At 36.9% G+C, this 18,881-nt stretch overlaps 1 protein-coding gene across 3 annotated transcripts in view; it reads right to left on the minus strand.

The window, feature by feature from the left end:
- The window catches only part of TBCK (TBC1 domain containing kinase), an 85,944-nt gene that overhangs the window by 50,319 nt on the left and 16,744 nt on the right, over positions 1-18,881 (minus strand). Inside the window, exons 3-17 of one of the 3 annotated variants that reach the window (XM_054383050.1) lie at positions 16,598-16,712; positions 15,055-15,128; positions 13,993-14,017; positions 12,585-12,645; positions 11,232-11,293; positions 10,468-10,529; positions 9,624-9,772; positions 8,377-8,515; positions 7,037-7,136; positions 5,089-5,138; positions 4,601-4,730; positions 3,711-3,809; positions 2,466-2,528; positions 1,455-1,581; positions 836-886 (exon numbers count right to left, since the gene is read on the minus strand). In XM_054383050.1, the coding sequence (XP_054239025.1) occupies positions 836-886; positions 1,455-1,581; positions 2,466-2,528; positions 3,711-3,809; positions 4,601-4,730; positions 5,089-5,138; positions 7,037-7,136; positions 8,377-8,515; positions 9,624-9,772; positions 10,468-10,529; positions 11,232-11,293; positions 12,585-12,645; positions 13,993-14,017; positions 15,055-15,128; positions 16,598-16,712 (1,307 nt within the window). Of the gene's footprint in view, positions 1-835; positions 887-1,454; positions 1,582-2,465; positions 2,529-3,710; positions 3,810-4,600; positions 4,731-5,088; positions 5,139-7,036; positions 7,137-8,376; positions 8,516-9,623; positions 9,773-10,467; positions 10,530-11,231; positions 11,294-12,584; positions 12,646-13,875; positions 14,018-15,054; positions 15,129-16,597; positions 16,713-18,881 lie in introns of all 3 variants that reach the window. The other 2 variants (XM_054383049.1, XM_054383051.1) reach the window with 2 other exon arrangements.

Below are 18,881 nucleotides of genomic sequence, written 5' to 3' on the forward strand. Positions count from 1 at the left end.
ATTTTGAAATTTACTAAGCAAACATCATATTTATAGCAAATATGACACAGGATGACATTATAAACAAATTCTGTGTTGCAACTTTTCTAGCATTGAAACTTTTAAACATCTGAACCAAATGTGTACAATTAAGTTCATGAATCACACCACAATTTTACATAAACTAATACTGTATTTTGCCTCAACAGGAAAGAAATCAGGTTCTACAATCAAAATTTGTGTCCAAGAGCAAGAAAAATCCATTAAAGTATTCAAATGAGACTGCACAATAAGCATAATAGGAGTTATCCTAGGACACCTGTCTTCCCTCACATAGACCTTAGATAAAGAAAGCCAGGTGCAAGAGAATGAAAGCTTGGACTAGACTTATTCTGAACAAATCACATTCTAAGAAGATAAAGGTCACATATCCAAAGCCTTTCAGTGCCTAAAATCCATCATCAGCTTTCCTGAATTAAGCTAATTTGACAGGTTAACAGTTGGGCTAACAAATAATAACAATGCTGAACTACAGCGTCACTGAAAGACAAGCGCTAAAGAAGCATCGCTTGCTTTTCTATAATCAAGGTTATTTGTGCTTTTTATTGTATTTTAATTATTGTATTTGCCAATAAACACAGGGTTTGAACTTCTGCTTGAAGAGCAGCACAGCACACAACACTTTTCAAAACCGAACCGTTTCTTTTGACCTGTGGCAGTAAGAGCTACAATGCCCCTTCGTGGCTGCACAAAGTTTCCATGCACAAGATGTGTGCACACATCTGTCTACACCTAGACACAGAAGAGAGACTGTGCTTGCCTTTCCCTTTCACCCCTAACAAACAAAGGTACTCACCTTCATTGTTAAAATTCAAGTACAGAAATGGTGCACAGAGAGAGTCAAGACCTAAAGAGAGAGGAGCCATGAAAAAAACAAGATAAAGAGCTCATTTATTGTAACGCACAAGATAAATTCATTAACTTATCGTGAAAATTTGCACACTTGATACTGATTATAATTTTGCAATGTCAGGCTTCACAGGTAATGCTGAGAACAACTGTGAAATCAATACATGAAATCAGAGTGGATTTCAAACTGCTGAACTGTAATGTTGAACTGATTATTCTGCCAAGGCTTCCAAGAAATGCTATTTACCACCCCAAGGACTGACTCACTAACTTTTGCCGTTCTACCTTAGAACTGAACAGTAAGCAACACAATTATTTTTTTCTAAATAAAGAGACTGAAACAGAGTAAACACATGAGTGAGGCAATTCTGCACAACACATGAAATATAAATTATTAGGATTTAAATTTGCAATAAGCCACAGATTCATTCTTCAAAAGCAATAGAAAAAAAAAAGTTAAAAGAAGCTTACACTGGGGAAGGGGGACAGGGAAGTGGGGGAGGTATTTTTAAGTCAGCCATAGCTTTCCAGTTAATTATCTTACCTTGCCAACTAGTCAAACTCACCTTGCCAGTACACCAAATCAGGATGGGAAACAACCCAGGCCTTCAACACACGTCTAAACTTTGCATGACCTTCTGGTGATGACAGCAATTCATCATACTGATGGCAACGAGGAATATCCACTTCAATCTGCACCACAGCCAAGTATATAATACAAAGAGAAATCAGGGTAAGTAGGGTAGTACTACATCAATCTTGCAACACTAGAGGTGGAAGTCAGCCAACAAATGTAAGTTGGACCACCATCATAAACACAATCCACTTCCTCCACCACTCTCAAAGACAAAACTGGAAAGGGACAGGGGACTCTAACAGCCCTGTCAAACACTAAAAATAGAGATTTTTTTTTTTCCTTTTTCGAGATTCACATTTTTAAAAGGGTTCTAACTTTAACTCTTGAAAACGGCAGAAAGTGGGTAACAGTTACAGTGGTTTTCTTAAGACCCAACTTCGGGACACATTTCAGATGCTAGTATCACTTTGCTCAAAAAGAGAATCAAATTAGAGGCCTCAGAATGTTGTACCTGATTTGATAGAAAGCATTTCTTCACCTATATCATTCCTCATGGTATCTTTTTGTCTGGCAAGATTTATTGGAGAATGAAATTGCTCAAGAACCCATTTCCATGAAGAAGAACTCTCCTTACAGGATTTCTGGATACCCAGCACTATCAGGTAAAAGGGCCAACAGGCACAATAAACATTAAATAAACACAAGAGTTTTAACAAGACATGGGTGATAATGTTCACTACACTCTGCTGCTGCTCCACAAAGAGTGATTCTGAAGTAAAAGAGGGCTTCACTTCCCACATGTTATAACAGCTTGAGTAAAACTACTTGCTTCCACCTGTTTTGCAAGACCCTTGCCACAGCATGAATGAGGTCAGAGGACAGGGGGAACCCTTGCACTATTACCAGCTGCATCTGCTGTAACAGGGAAGTGACTGCAACTGGTGGAAAAGTTCTCCGCATTACATCAAGTGACAATATTTGATACTACTAAAAGCCTTACTTGTCTGTCTGTAGGAATTGGTGTGTCTTTATCAATGGCATCGTATTTTGCTTGAATGGCTCCCTAAATGTGGAAGAAGAATACTCAAATTGAGAAAGACCTTAATCACACAAATACATGTTACAACATACACATTGATAGACAGAAGTTGACTGGTTTTGTTAAGTGCTTTTGTTAGCAAATTTTTTTGGTCCTGAAAAAAAATCTCCAAGTACAGAAAATTAAGACATCTGAATTTCAACAAAAGTGCCTTAATTCTGTTATAATTCAGGACACGCAATTCTTTCTGTATGACCTCCTCAGCATGATCTTCAGCGATTTTCATTTGTTTATGCAGAAAGCTATGCACTTTATACAGTTTAGAAGCTCTCAATTTAAATTCAGTGTTTATCTAGGCCACTGGGAAGTGGCTTTCAACGTAATTTCTGTAAAGACACTGAATCCTAGCTGCCTGGTAAGTAATTCTGATAGTATCACTGTACAGTCCCCTTAAATAGCCTGTCCTTGCATGAAACCCAAGACAGGCATGCTAACAAGTCCATCTTAATGTATATGAGGCAGCCCCTCTTAACATTTACATCTTCTTTTTGATCATATTACAAAGCATCCCACAGATCATATCCTAGACTAAGTATCCTAAAGAACTTGGGATGTGTTATCTATAAGAACTCTCTGCAACAGTACTGCAGATTGCAAGCTGCATAGATGCAAAAGCTGGGTAGTCACAAAAGCTGGGTAGTGAAGCACTCTCTGCGAGTCCTCCTCATTTCTGGGACATTCCTTTCCAGTCCTTTGTCCAAAAAGGTTACAATTATTTTATTTTTATCCAGTCTTTAAAGGAAATGCATGGATATGTTTCATTCTGATTCGCCCAACCACTGCTGACTCAACCAGAAGGATTCTAACTGCATTTGTAAAAAATATTAACAAACAAAACAAAATTCCCTGTTAACTACCAGTTGCTTTTCAACAATCTAGCCAAATTTGCCTGTGTGGGTGGTATTTTTCAATAATCAAAATTAAAGGCAGTCAAGCTTACATACAGTCTCCTCAACCAAATAATATTAGACACAAGAAGCAAGCCTGTCTCAATATGGTGTTTATTTACAGTTCATGACTCATTTTGTTTGCAAGTCCAGTAATTCTATCTGCCAAATCCTCAAACCCATTCCAGCTTCCCTGTCAATCCAGTTCTTACCCCATTTCCTCCCCAGTGAGTACCGAAACTGCTGCAAATACTCTTACCTCAACACCCAACAGGGCAGCCCAGGTTATGCCTCTCAGAAGAGGAGGAATGTCAACCCTGGCTTCTTTCCAAATTTGGTTTCTCTTATATGGGTAGGCCTTCGAAGAGAAGAGATTAATAATAAAAAATGTTACCATGTAACAGAAACAATTCAAAACCCAATCCCAGGAAAGGGAAAGGAAAAATGCTGTCAGGCTGAACAGCAGAGGCAAGTTCTATAACAACTGAACTCCTAACTGGAAGGCCTGGATGGAAGACTACTGTTTGATGTTGAAACACCTACTTCTCATAACGCATTCACGTGCTTTGGTATAAATTGGTATATATTAAAATATTTTTCTTCAATTATGTTTCTTTTCATACAATGTATCCCTTTTTTTTTTTAAATTAAACATTTTTAATTGATAAGTGCAGTACTTAGAAGGTAATGATGCACATCAGCTCTCTTAAGCAAGATTCTCTTAGGGACTGGTACTTTTTCTACCTCAATATAAACCCCGTATTTCTAACACAGCACTGCTAAAAACTGGTATTGTTTAAGTACTTTACTGCTAGGAAAGGCAGAAATGTTACAGGCATACTTTTACACACAGTAGCTTAGTCTGCTATGAAATAAAGGATGCAGAAGTATGTCCTTCAGTAAATAGCAGGTATTAGCAGCATCTCTATTTTCATGTGCATACTTTAAAATTTACTTAAACATTCATCTAACTGAAAAAACAAACTTCTGTATTTTTATTTTCCATCTTCTGACATTTTTGTATCATTTCCTTCTCCCTTTCCTACTGTGGTCTCTTGCATCTGCTTTCTTTTTCAATTACTTTGTCCTTTAAAAATCCTCTAATTAGCAGACTGAAGCCAATTACCCAGCATCAGAAGGATTCCATACCTTCAACAGCCTGTCAAACAGGACAATGCGATTTAGCTGGTACTCTGTGTCCCTCTCCCGGATGATCAGAGGAAGACTTGCAGCTGCAGACAGCTCATTACTACTGTTTGAATGAGGTAATGTCGACTGGCTGGAAAAAAAAAAGACCTCAGGTAGTAGTATTGAACAGAAAGAAATACAAATCACTGTGAAAGAAATTAATATCCTGTGATGCACTTGTGTCATAAACAAGTATAAACGGATAATTCTGAACATCCAGCACAAACAGTTCAACTTCCAGAACAGAGAAACAGGCTAAGATCCTTGGTTTGGTAGGTGGGCCCTAAATCTATCAGTGCCAAGTGCTTATCAGCTGTTGTTGACTTTAAGGGCCAAAGGTAAACATGTTAGGTTTGCCTTTGGAAGACAGTTGTGTCCAGTGGTGCAGTGTTCCACTCAAAAATTCAAAATTCAGTCCCTTATATCTGAACAAAATTAAACACACTTACTCATCTTCAAGCAATGGATAAAATGCTTCCCCACCAACATCTTTCAGTCTCTGAAATGAAGAATAAAAATAATTCATTATCAGGAATGCTGCTTAGAATTCAAGTGGAAATAGTGGAACATGAAACTTAGCTAGGCCAAATTCGATAGTTTGCCTTGAGACCTAAGCACTAGCTGGGTCCTCCATCAGCAAACAAACATACAGCTTTAAACACTAAAATTTTTGCTAATACAGGCTTTTTGGGTTGATGGATGTTCTTTCTGCCTGAAGGTAACACTTATTTTATTCATAAACCTATTTCCACATAAAAAAAACCAGTTTTTATGGGCCACAAATCAATAAATCAATAGTATTACATAGCTTTTTTCTTTTCCTCATGTTTCTACAGGGACTTCCTATCTAAGTAGCTGCAAAGCAAGTGCAGAACTTGGTTTTATGTTTTTAATCAGTTTGAGAGTTATGCAAATTTGAGCTCCTTTTAGCAGCATCATCTGAAAATTGCACAGAAACACAGACACTCTCTGTAAAGGTGACAGACAAGCATGCCTGGACTTCTGCCTGACATTTTCAGATATCTTTAGCATATCATGATTAATGTTTAATATAATCTTGTTTTGTAGTTCAGTCTCTAACTTAAAGGCACACAGCCTGTTCCTCCTGGAACTAACAAAACAGTTGGTTCGTAGTTCATACACTACTGATCCTCTTTTGATTCTAAGCATCATGATCTGCTCTATGAAAGGTCTTTGAAGAATTGCATAAGTTCAAAAATTTATTTCAGCTAACACTCCGAGGTTCAGGCTTGTATCTTGCCCAAAAAAAACCTTCAGTACATATGCATTAGCTGCGGTCTTTATGCAAGTAGGAAGCAATGTGCAAAATAACGTAATAAAAAGTTTTTGAAAAAAGCCTTAAAAGTTGCCTTTTTGTAGGAACAACAACAGCAGCTGCAGCATGTGTTACCTTTAAAACAGCTGTTGCATATTCTTAGCCTCCTACCAACCTCAAACCCCATCAAGCAAGCAAACAGCCCAGTTCTTCAATCTCTTTTCATGCATTTGTGTGAAGAATTAATACAAAGCTCTACTGAGAAAATGTTTATGCAATATTAGTCACATTACCCTCAAAAGTAAGATGCTGGTGGCAGAGATGAAGTCTTCAGGTGTCACTTTCTTTTCTGTATAAACCCCTCTAGTCATATGGAAAGATTTCTTTTGTAAAGACTATAACAGAACTGTGTTTGCTCTATAAAAAGCAAGCTGCTAACAGGGGAGCACAAATTTCTAATTCTACAGCTCTAAAACTTTACATGTGTAGAGACAAGGAGAACTAAAACATTTCCTTAATATATGCACTGAGTCATGTAACTGATCATTACATCAGGCAAAATGATAAATAATCATTTTGGCAAAAGGTTTTGAAGTGATCTTTTGAACTAGGTCTTCAATTGCTACATATTCCAAATATGAGTAATTAAGTACTGGAAACTTGGTATCCAACTTCACGTATAACACCTTTACAGAGATGCAGCTGAACTGAGTTGATCTTTCTTGCGAATATCGTGAGCCGCCGACAGACAGGAATTAAAGGCTGCAAGAAGACACTCACTGTCCAATTAGTTTAGTTCAACAGTTGTGGAGAGTATCAGGTGTTACAGAACTATTTTGGGCTATACCAGAACAAAGCAGGTAGCAAAAATAAGGAAAGGGAAGGACACAAGGAGGGGGAATGAAAAGACAGAAGGCACATCAAATGTTCGTAAGCATTTGTAGACAAAGCAATTTAAACAGCATAAATCATAATCTGACTCAGACACCAAGAAATGTTGTCCTGGAATTAATAACACTATCACCTGTAGGAAAAGCAGTAGGAGCTGCTGCTCCATATTCCCTTTAAACAAATGTTTCTCCAGCGAAGACATAAGAACAAGTGCAAAATATTATTCTTACGTTTCGGAGCTGGCAAAGAGACAAAGTCACAGTCGTGTCATCTAGGAGGGAACTTCTATCTCGTCCTTGCCCAAAGCTCTCACCATCTTCTAATACAAAGCTTCAAAAGGGAGAAAGAAAAAAAAAAAAAAAATCAGGTTATTTTGTAATGTAAGACTAGAGTTAGAAAAAAACCCAGAAATTTCTTACATCAGTCAGTTCCCACTTTAAAACAGACCACTAGCTTTTAGAAATATACTGTACTGACTCTGCATGGCATAAAACTCACTACCAAGGGAACGAACAATCAACCTTAAATTATTCATATGCTTTTTGCTGAAAAAGGCACATTTCAGGTTTTCTATAACTTTGCTTCACACACAAAAGAAGAGGTAATGAGGTAGGGGATTAATATTCCCTTTTACTCCTTGACCTGGCACAGACCAGGATGGCCATTTATTGTGAACAGCAAAATAAAACATTGTCATAACAAAAGTATTTCTCACCATGACAAAAATCCAAGCTGAAGTCTGACCCAGACCTTTTCTGCTGCAGTCCATTTAATCTTACAAGGCAACCAAGAAAGAGTATACACAAACTGTTTGGTGATATTTTTAAAGCAGACAACATGAAATAGATTTCCAGAAATTTAGCTAAAATTCTTGGTATCACCAAGAAGATGGAGTTAGATTGTATTTTTGTAATTAATACTCCATCTTCAAGATAGATAGTATGACATTTTTTCCTCCAGAAGGTTTTGGCTGTGCACTGACTTTAAAACCCAGAACTAGCAAATTTATCTATATGGACACAAAAATATGCTTACTAAGATGAGATTGTAGGATTGAAATGTTAATATACTACATAAAATTGCAGTGTGTGCAGCAGTAAGATAGAAGTAGTAACTAAAATGCTGCTACAAAACTCAAAATCGCAAAATTAAGCATTTTTTTAAAAAGTAATTAGCTGATCTGATTCAGATTGAGAGGAAACAGTCTCAAGATGCACCACAGGAGGCTGACATTGGCCATAAGAAAAAATTTCTTCACTGAAAGGATTGTCAAGCTCTGGAACAGGCTGCTCAGGGAAGTGGTTGAAACCTTGGAGGTATTAAAAGACCTGTAGATTTGGTGCTGAGGGACATGGTTTAGGACCAGACTTGGTAATGCTAGGTTAAAGGTTGGGTTTGATGATCTTAAAGGTCTTTTCCAACCAAAATGATTCTACTATCTGCCGAGTAATTGGGTTGACCATTCAGCACTGCTGCTTTGTGAAAGGGAATTCAGAATGTGAGAATCTGCTACATAATGTTGCCTTCTCCATCCACCCTCCTTTCCCTTGAAGTGCTGCTCCTTCCTTACTTGGGAAGTGTGCAGATAGGTGGCTTGGATCGAATGATTTCCTTGTTGACAAGTTCTTTCTCCAAATCTCCTCCAGCCAAACACCAGAGATAATAAACTTCTTCAATTGATCTTTCTGCTAGATAATCAATATCTTCATCTATTAGGAGAAATCACATAAAAATGAATTACAGCCTTCTAGGCAGCATGTATTTCTTCCTACCACTCTAAACAAACATTGCTGAAAACAAATTATTATGCTTGAAAGGTCCTAGACCTTATAAGTGAAGTTAAAGCAAAAGCCTTCTTCCCTTTGCAAGTGCCCTTTAGGGAGATTTAAGGGAGAAGCAGATGGGTAGAAATCAGAAAAGGCAAATATTTCTGCAGATTGCTTTGATGCCAGAAAATAAAACAATCAGGTAAATACACTGAAGTGTGGATTTAGTTTTCTGTGTGTCTTCAAAAAAACCCAGACACTATTTGGTACACAGCACCGCACTACGAGGAAAAGTAAAATCTATCGTCCCTTCACCTATCATACCCATAGTAACAACGTACAAAATCTCAGTCCCCAGAAGTTGTACAATGAGACTTGCTAAAGACAGAAATCAGAGTTCATCAGAAAAAATTAAGGAAAACTTAAGAGCAGTTACAGTTTCAGCAAAGTGCAGTTTTCAACATAGAAATGTTGCCTTTTATTCTAACATGTGACCTCTTTCACAAGGATTTATTCTCCAACACTTCCAAATATCATCCCCTGCTATGATCCATCAGAATCCAGTTACCAATTCACAACATAACTTAATGGAAAAAAAAAAAAAAACTACCCCAAAACCCTCTTCATGGTACATGCACATGTCCAAATTCCAAGGTAAAATATGACACCTGCTCTGGTGGGGGGTGTTAGACTAGATGATCTCCAGAGATCCCTTCCAAACCCTACAATTCTGTGATTCTGTGATACTCCAAACTGATTTTAAGTACTAACAATAACTATTTATTCCCTGAGGCTGAAGGAAAAAAATGTGGAGGTATGAAATTCTATTACCCTCTAAGGAACAGCCTGAATATTAAAAGTTCCCTCCTTTGACTTGGACACATTGCTCAAAACATATTTGCCCAAATCACTGCCCATTAAACAATTTACTACAAGAATGTAGCACTGTGACATTTCATAGTTTATCTACAACAATGTACTGAAAGAAAATGCTGAAACATTTTCTTTTCTTCCCCCCTCCAATAACATTTATCACACTATCTGCTTTTACCTTTACATAATTGACTTATGTCTTCAGGTAGCATTAAATTAGCACACCTTGGAGAAGATGAGAACAGACCAGCAGGTTTGTGGAAGAAAGGATATACTGAAGACAGCTCACTGAACAAAGTATCATGTAGCAATTCCTCTGGAGTTGGCCTTGAGTTAAGAAAAGAATAAAAACACTAAGAGAAAAGTGCTTCCAAAAATGTTACTTCAGGAAACATGCCCAGTAACAAATACTAGCAACTTACTGTAAATTACATTGAATTTCAGAAATTTCAACAACAAAAATGTCCACCAATTTTGTTCAACTCATGATGCACAACAACACAGTCTACAGTACAAGTTCATATCTCACCTTCATTTAATGCACACAGCAAATAGTTATTAACTGCCCTTTAATTCCTCTAAGCAGAGATGAAAAACTGATGAGTCTTGATTAAAGAACAGAAGCACAAAGGAAAGTTACAGTGGAATGACATAATGAAAAAGTACTTTGAAACAAGAGATTTGAATAAAGCAGCACTAATTCTGGATACAACATAGCCAAAGTAACCACTACCAACTTCCAGACACAGAATTAGTAAAAGCTATAAACCTGGAATTACAAATACCTGAAGTTTTCCCCCCACATACTCTGACTGAATCTCAAGGATTTGCACTTTTGATTTCTGCCTGCTCCACCTTCCTCCCCCTCCAATTTTTTTCCTTTAAACATCATAAAGTAACAAATTCAAGAATTTCTTATAGGTAGCACAAACCGCCAGTATTCCAAAAAAGGCTCAGCAACAGATTTCCTCATTTCATAGCATCCCAATATGGTTTAATAGGTGTTTGAGATGAATACTTGCCTCTTAGAAGGTTGGAATGTAAGGCATTTTTTCAGTAGAGCTATGATATTTTCAGGAAGGTCCTGGAACATAAGAAAAATATGGAAGAAGTCTGTTTATCACTTTCATAATTCAGCAAGCCACTTAGCTCATGTGGAATTTCTAATATTCAGGTTATTCCTTTGAGGGTAATAGAATTTCACACCTCCACATATGAGGTTAGCTGTGTCAGATCAAAAGATCAGAGAAGTAATACTTCTCATGCCCCAGCCCTGCATCTGCTTTGGTGGGGGGTGTGGGAGGAAATCAAGATTTGGCCTTTTTTTTAATGTAGATATTCTGTACCCAGCTTGAAATAACGCAGTACCTGGGAACTCCCTTCTGCTAGTAGTCAGGATCCTCTTACACAACACACAGACACTAAAATTCAGTGATCAATTTCAGGAGTGGGGAGGAAGTAAACTTTATAAACCTAAGCTATCCTGTAAAGTGGACCAGGCAGAAGACTGAAATTCTACAGGAATAATACTTAAACCCCAGTGTTTTAAAGAAAATTCATAACCCATCCAGAGAGCATTAACATTAATTGAGACTGACAGTAATTTAGGAAAGAATGAATATTACCAGTACTGGCTACTTGAAAGGATCTTAAGTAATTAGTTTAGACCTCAAAATTTTGCTTCATACTACAATACACCAAGCGACCAAGCAAGTTAAAATATATGTGAAATACCATGCAACAATAATGAAATGAACAAGACAGCACAGAAACTACTTCCACAAACCTTAATAGTATCAAAGCAACCATGTTCTTCAGCCAATACAGTTACAATATCATCTACACAGCCTTTCAAAAGAAACCAATAGAACAACAAAAAGTTAAAGACCATGACAAAAAATGATACCCATTAAATTATCAGACAAAACCCTGTCCTAATAAAAATCATTTAACTTTGGGGTTTTATTGACATTGCCACATCACCTGAAAGTGTATTCTCAACATGAGAAATGAAAATTATCATCACCTATGCAGACAGAACACTGAAGCTTAAAAAAAGCTAAGTAGCACATCTAATTTAACAACGAAAATCTTTTTGCAGGCTTAGTAATTGAAGTATTAGTCTCTGCCAAATAAATTTGAACAGTCTATTTATAATAAATTAAAAAAACCCTTAAAAACACTTCAAAATGCCTGCACATAGAAGCCTGAACTATTTTTCATTTTGTTTCTACTTGCAGATAATACTAGCAGTATTTAGAACTGATAATTGATACAACAATTCACAAGTTTTGCAGTGGGTAATGGCTAACAATAACTTGCATCCAACTTGAAGGCGACTGAAATGCTTCAGGAAGCTTAATTAACAAATCACTTACCAAAACAGTCAGAATTTCAGCACCCAAGCACTAACTGCGGAATGAAAACGTTCAGCTGACAGTGACTAACATTACTGTATGTTCTGGATAGTAATAACTTACTGGTAAAGATACAAATGGCAATTTCATGCCCTCCTACACAAAAACCCCACAGGAAACCAAGTTTTAAAAGCCACAAAGTAGTCCCACTCCCAGGCTCATTTACATTAAGCAAAAATTCCATGTCTACTGTAGTATTTTATAGTTTGTAGGTGCAGCCAGAAACAAAAGCCTGGATCCAGCAATATGCTTCTCAGCTCTCATTATTTTATGTCTTCCTATTTAAGTTCTGTGTCTCCCTACTTGGGATTTGGTACATCAGCACCGTCATTGCAAGGATAGTTTTCTTTAGGACCATGTAATTCCTAACACATTTCAGAAACGTCCTGCAACACACTGAAAGAGAAATTGAAAAAAAAAATAATCCAATAACCATGAAAATGACAACCCTCTCTGAGCATGTTTTTTGTTGTTGTTGGTTTTTTTTTTTAATAGTTTGCCTTTAACATACTCTTAGCTTTTCTGTAAAGTTTTTTTCCTGGGATCCACCTCTGTACCTTCCCTAGACAAGCAATCATGCTTCAAATGCCTGTTTCATTCTGGAGATGAAAGCTGACAAAGGTAAAGTGCCTTAGGTCTGAGCATCACAAACTGACTAGTATGCAAAGTTCCAATTACAGAATTGCTTGGAAACTTACAAAAATTAATTTTGTGCTACTTACCTAACATAATTATAAATTTCAATCTTTCTGCTATCTCCAAACTCTGAAATAATTTTCTCCCCTAAATGAATAACAAAAATCAATTTAATAGCTGGAATAAATTTTATGTATTTAGATGTACATACACACTCATCTATACACAAAGACAGTAAAATAAGCTTCCACACATGAATTTTAGATTTAGAGAAAGCAGCTGTTACAACAGAAAACATTATTTACCCCAAACCATAGCAGAAACAGTTTCGTGCCATCACAAATAATACAACATTCATAAGGTCTCTTAACCGGGACAAATGCAAACAAACAAAATATAAATATGCAAAACAGAGTCCAAAGCTACCTTAGCAAACTGCAGGTTTATTACTAATTGAGTAACAATCTTTCAAAAACTATTTTTGAGCATGAACAAATCAATTACTAATTAATAAATTATTAAACATGGAAATCATCACAGCTGGTATTACTGCTGCACAGTGCTTTTGAAAAATCTGAAGATCCCTTTAAAGGTGTTTCAAAATTTATAATTACTGTATTTTAAAGGAAATGTACTTATTCAAAAGAATAAATAATGATCTATGAACAATACACAACACAAAGTACAACCTGCAAAAGAACACTACTTCCAATATCCTGAACTAATCACTATATAAAGAGGTTCTTGATTATGCAGTTGCCTGACGATTTAGTTATCTGATACAATGAATCTAAATACTGAGGTATTCACTAGATTCCCTGCAGAATGTTGCTCTTCAAATGAAAAAAGTCCAATTTAACATATACAAACAGTAAAGATTACGTTGCCATAATTTCAACTTCTAGAGTCAAAAAAGCATTTTCCAAATGAACCTTTAATTCCACACAGAATCTCTTTAAACTCTGGTGATAAAGCAGATTCTCTCCTCTCTTTCCTCTCAATGAAAGTTCATTAGTTTGTCATCCTTTCCAAGGAGAATGAGGGCATGGCAGCAATGGTTATTTTGTGCTTGAAAGCACAATTAAAACCCTGAATTATCTAGAGAGACTTCTTGCTTTAGAAGCTATTCCTTGCTAAGAATTGTATCATTTACATTATTGTGGCTTAACAGGCAGCTGCCCTTCATGGTTAACACAAACCAGGTCAATATGCATCCTACTACTTGAACTCCCACCATTAATATCCAGGTAGAAATGCTAACATATTCTGGTATCTCGACTCAGGTGATGGGCAAGGTGTCATTAACCCCATACTAAAAGATAACCAAGTTAACTGTTCCCCAAGAGTCTTGATGAAGAGAAATATCCTCTTACATACCATGCAAAGCTCAAATAATATTATACCAAGAGACCACAGATCTGATTTAGGGCCAGAAGGCAGAGGCTTCTCACACTGAGTATGATCACTTGGTTTGACAATTCCTTGTGCAATTACTTCAGGTGCCAGATACGATGGGTACCTAGGAAGATACGTAAACATTAAGTAATATCCTGTATGTCTAAAAAACCTCTACCTTTCAGTTACAGTAATCAGAATAATTTTGCATTTTGAGAAACTAGAATTCATAGCAATGCAGATTGCTTTATTGAATTTAAATCCAGACATGGCAGCAGTTTCACTGCAATTGCAAAATACATAGAGCCTACTACATAAAACAGAGGGAATAAGAGCAGCTTTCACAGTAGTATGTCTGCTTATCTCAAAGAAAATGTATATCAAGTTTTAGCACCAAGACATTAGATAAATGTACCCTAGGCTCTTATTTGAGAGCGCTCACTGTATTCCACACCACTGACAGTGTTTCCATCAAATAACTTTTGAAATGGCAAAAAAAAAAGTAACAAAAGCTGTTGAGGACATATTCTGACTGCTGCTACACAGTTCTAAAGTATCTTTTTTTTTTTTTTTGTCAGCAACTCATTAGATTACTTACAAAAAAATATTCAAATCACCTCTTGAATAGAAACATCATTACTTATTTTGGTCAAGTCTTAAACAACCAGTATTTAAACTGCAAACATGACACCGCATAAAAGCAAAAAGTGGCAAGGAAACATTGCAGCATGTCTAGATAGTAAGTCCACTCAAAAATAAATCACAAAATAACAACCCTGCACACATGAGAAAAAGCAAAGCACTGATTGTACTTGTTCCTGGATTTGAAATTAGCTCTTACCTCCAGAATTTGGCCCACAAGGAACTGCTAGCGTTTGAGAGCAAATTCAGGCAGTAAGGAGTGACATGGCATAGTTACAATAACATTTCTGCACAGTAGCCCGTTCTCTGTCTTTCATTAATTTCACCTACTGGGAGGATGTTCTCTTCAGTGACATTATCAGAAGCTTCTATGTAATGGATATATGCAACAGATTAAGAATTAAAAGGGCAACCTGTGTGTACAACACATTTTCAAAGGTAATTTCTCAAAACATAAATATATTTCCTGAAAGAAAAAACCATCCATAATACATTTGTATTGTGTAGCTACATCCTTACCCTATAGGAAAATCAACATCAACACCTTGAGCAGTCATATGGTAGAGCCCAAATTTAGCCAGCTTCACGTGACCCTGAAAATGAAAAAAAAGGCCATTTACAAAATCTGTGTTTAAGTTGAAAAAAAAAAATTGAAATATTAATGTCAGGTTGCATCAGATGTCAAGACAGAAAGACACAAAGTCATCCTCTTTCATTTGTCTCCTCTGTTATGAGGAACTCCAATGCAAGTTAATAGGGTGCTTACTTCAAACAATTCTACTTAAGATTGTGTTAAGTATCTGAACACACAAGAAAATCAGGACTTTGTAACTTATAGTATGTTTTCAGTAAATTAAAAAGGCTTTACTCTATTGAGCCTTTTCCCTGTTTGAAAACTGTTCAAAATCCTGTTTGAATCCTAGAACTCCCTAAGCATCAGCACTATTCCCTCACCTTGTTCCTTTACCCAGTCTTACTCCCTCCAGTCGTTCCCACCAATTTATCTTGTTCTCCTTAACTGTATCAACCCCCATTCCAAACAAACAAGTCTCCCAGGTGCTTTTATCATGGGGAGGCAGAAAGTTAACACCAAAGCAATAAAAAAAAAAAAAAAACACAGAAGTTAAATTGAGGTAGTGCTTCTGCTAGATTTTGAACTATGCTCAGCCAGCCTACAGATGGTGCAACAGTGAAGGCTCCATCAGCAAACTCTTCAAAGTGCAAGGGAAAAGTTCAGAAGTTTTTGGTCTCACGGCCTTCTTTCATTCTTTTATTGATTTTAGTACTATATTAAAATCCTACAATACTTTCACTTCTTAGAGCACTGTTACTTGGTTTACAAGTATATAAAAAAGTGTCCCTTTTTCTTTCTGCCATCCTAGGGGAGAATCTAGCTATCCTATCTACAGTCAGTAAGCAGAAGAAGGAGAAAGGTGTTATGCAGACAGGCTAAGCTCTTCAGCTGCCAGTTCAGATGAAGCAACTGCTCTGAGTACAGCAGCAGCTATTCATTTGCCTCAGCTTTTATAAGCAGAAACTGTAGCAAATGCTGCCAACTCAATAGTCTGTGACAACAGAATTGAGAAATACCAGAATATTAATAATTTAATGTTAACAAAGAAATATGTTAAAATCTTGAAAGTAAGAGTCAAATGTCAGGTTACCAGGAAACACTATTAACAGCTAACTAGCCAGAAGAAATATTTTCCTAGGAAGCTCTTGAAACTAATTACAATGAAAAGCAAACTTTTCTTCTTAAAAGGTAAAAAGTGGTTTGGGATAGAAAAATATGGAAAAAGAAAAAAACCCCATAATTTTAAAATAAATTTTAAATATAGAAAATGAGAGAAATCTGTAATTAAAAAAAAAAACAAACAAAAAAACCAAACACACACAACAACAAACAAAGCTAAGCTAACACTTTTCCAGATATGCAATTTTTTCCCCATTAGAAGGGCTGCAAATGCCCAGTCTCCATATGTGACACAGCATGTTGCTTGCTGGCAGCAAGAGGGAAAAACACAAACCAAACAAAAGCATAGATTTATTCTTGTAGCTGTACCTTTCGATCCAAAAGAATATTGCAAGGAGACAGTGCTCGGTGGACCATTCCATGCTTGTTCATATATTGCAAACCTTGCAAAACCTCATATGCTATGCATAAGATTCTTGAGGGACTAAGGGAGAAAAAAAAGGGTTATATTGAATTGCATCCCTTTTTAATTTGTAAAAATGTATCATTACACAGCTACTCCAAAACCAAGTGAAACATTTATAATTTGAGAAGAGTTTAAAGGATCAACACTGACTACGGTAGGATGTATTTAATGCCGTTCAATATCCTGCAATTTGAACTGGTCATCAAAAACAGCAGAAGATGGTGACAAAATATAAAATATTCTCTGCAGCAGAAATGATGAGCTATAAAGAATCCCAACCTTCCTGTATTTTTGTTCTTCTTAAGTGTGCTATTGATCTTCACAAAAAAAAAAAAAATGAACAGAAGTTTTTTGAAACTTGGATGTCAACTGGATTTTATCTAGAAGACAGTGTAGGACATCTAGGAGTGATCACTCCTTTGGTGAGATTCAGTTTTTGGTCATCTTCACATCTGAAACCAGGAATAAAATAAAGGGCAGAAAAAAAAATTTGTAGCACATTTTGGCTTATAGCCTTGGAAGTATCTATCTTACAGTCTTTGGAAAGAATTGGTGGTTAACCATCCAAACCATTTTGACATAACTATGTGTTTTGACAGAAGTTATTTACTGTAAGAACTGATAGCTCTGAAGAGGAGTTTCTGTGACCAAATGAATGGGAATTTGTACAGAGACCATCAGTATTAGATCTCCTAAGAGTGTAAGAAGACAAGGCACAGTTCTAATGCCACCCAGAGAGATCTCCCTTCAACATTTTAACCCTCCTCATTTCCCACCCGCTCTCCCTTGGAGTACATTTCAGGTCTGTTTGGCACATTTCTCTCAGAAGAAACCAGCTTATAAAAACGTCCAGAACACAAAGCATGATATCTCCTTACCAAGGCCTAACTTTACATCCCCACTTTTAAAATTAATTTCTCAAGATTAACATACAGTAACGTTCCATACAAGGGTCACCACCTTCTCTTGCTTATTAAAAATTTGCAACAGCCAAATGAAGGGGAACATTACAGACTGGCAAGTGACGAGCCAACTAGCCAGCCAAACACCAATATTCATGTCTTTACTATTTTACACTAGTTGTGAATGCTCATTTTTAAGTTAAATTTTAAGCAGAAAAGAAAGCTATCCTAACAGATGCCCACACTAATGTATCTTAGATCATAGCATTTGGGAGTGATTCTCAAGGTCTTAGCCATTCAACCAAAACCACATGGCAAACAACCACAAAACCAAAACAAAACCCCACAACTATCTCACTCCTCCCCCAAGGGCACGTTTTTCTTCCCCATCCCTCCCACACCCATTACATAATAGACCACAGCATCAGCCACTACTAGCTGAGCAGAGTTTCCTCCCTGTCATTCTTGGGTAGAGACATAACCATGGCCAAAAAAACGGTCCCTTACAAGCCTCTGGTTCCCTGGAGAGATTTATACCTGCCACACAAATATTACCAATAATGGCTACAACCAGAATCCTCTCTCCCAATTTTTGAACAGCTTTTCAAAACAAGACATGAAAAATAAATTATGAAGAACTCATATTTCCAGCAAGGAAACAAATCACATGTGAACAACTAGTACACTGTCGAGTATTTTAGCCTTTAAAGTGTTTCTTCATATTAAAAGTAAATACAAAGTGCAACTTGGTAGACGTTGTGCCTGAGGAGCGGTGTCCTCTGCTGGCACTAGGGGGCCTCAGACACCCATTTATTATCCGCCTTCACTTGCAATTGATAAAAGAGCCCAGGCGAACCCCTGAAAATACTGCTTTTGGATTCTTTGCTCCTTAGGATAAATCCTCCAGGGCCAGCAACACATGAATGCTAAGCATTTTTTATCGCACATAATTCTCAGTGCTCTTTGAGCTCTCGATGCCACCGTGTTGGCCAGAAGCATTCAGCTAAGTACCTGACCCTCAAGCTGAAGCATAGGTACCACCTCCTCAGAAAAGAGGCAACTCTGTACAAGCTCACTGTACTACTGTTGCACACTTCCTAGTTCTTATTTCGTTTATTAGGCCAAGCACACTGTTTGTGGGAGTCACCCATGAGATCTGCATTTAATTACAACAACACTCACAGGAGATCCCTCTGCTTCAAACTCCCCAAGGCCAAGTTCAATAGCAATCCCTTGCCTCACTGGAGATGATAACCAAGGCTGTCCCCTTGCATCACGGGTCTCC

The sequence above is a fragment of the Indicator indicator genome, chromosome 8, assembly GCF_027791375.1.
Source record: "Indicator indicator isolate 239-I01 chromosome 8, UM_Iind_1.1, whole genome shotgun sequence".
NCBI lineage: Eukaryota > Metazoa > Chordata > Aves > Piciformes > Indicatoridae > Indicator > Indicator indicator.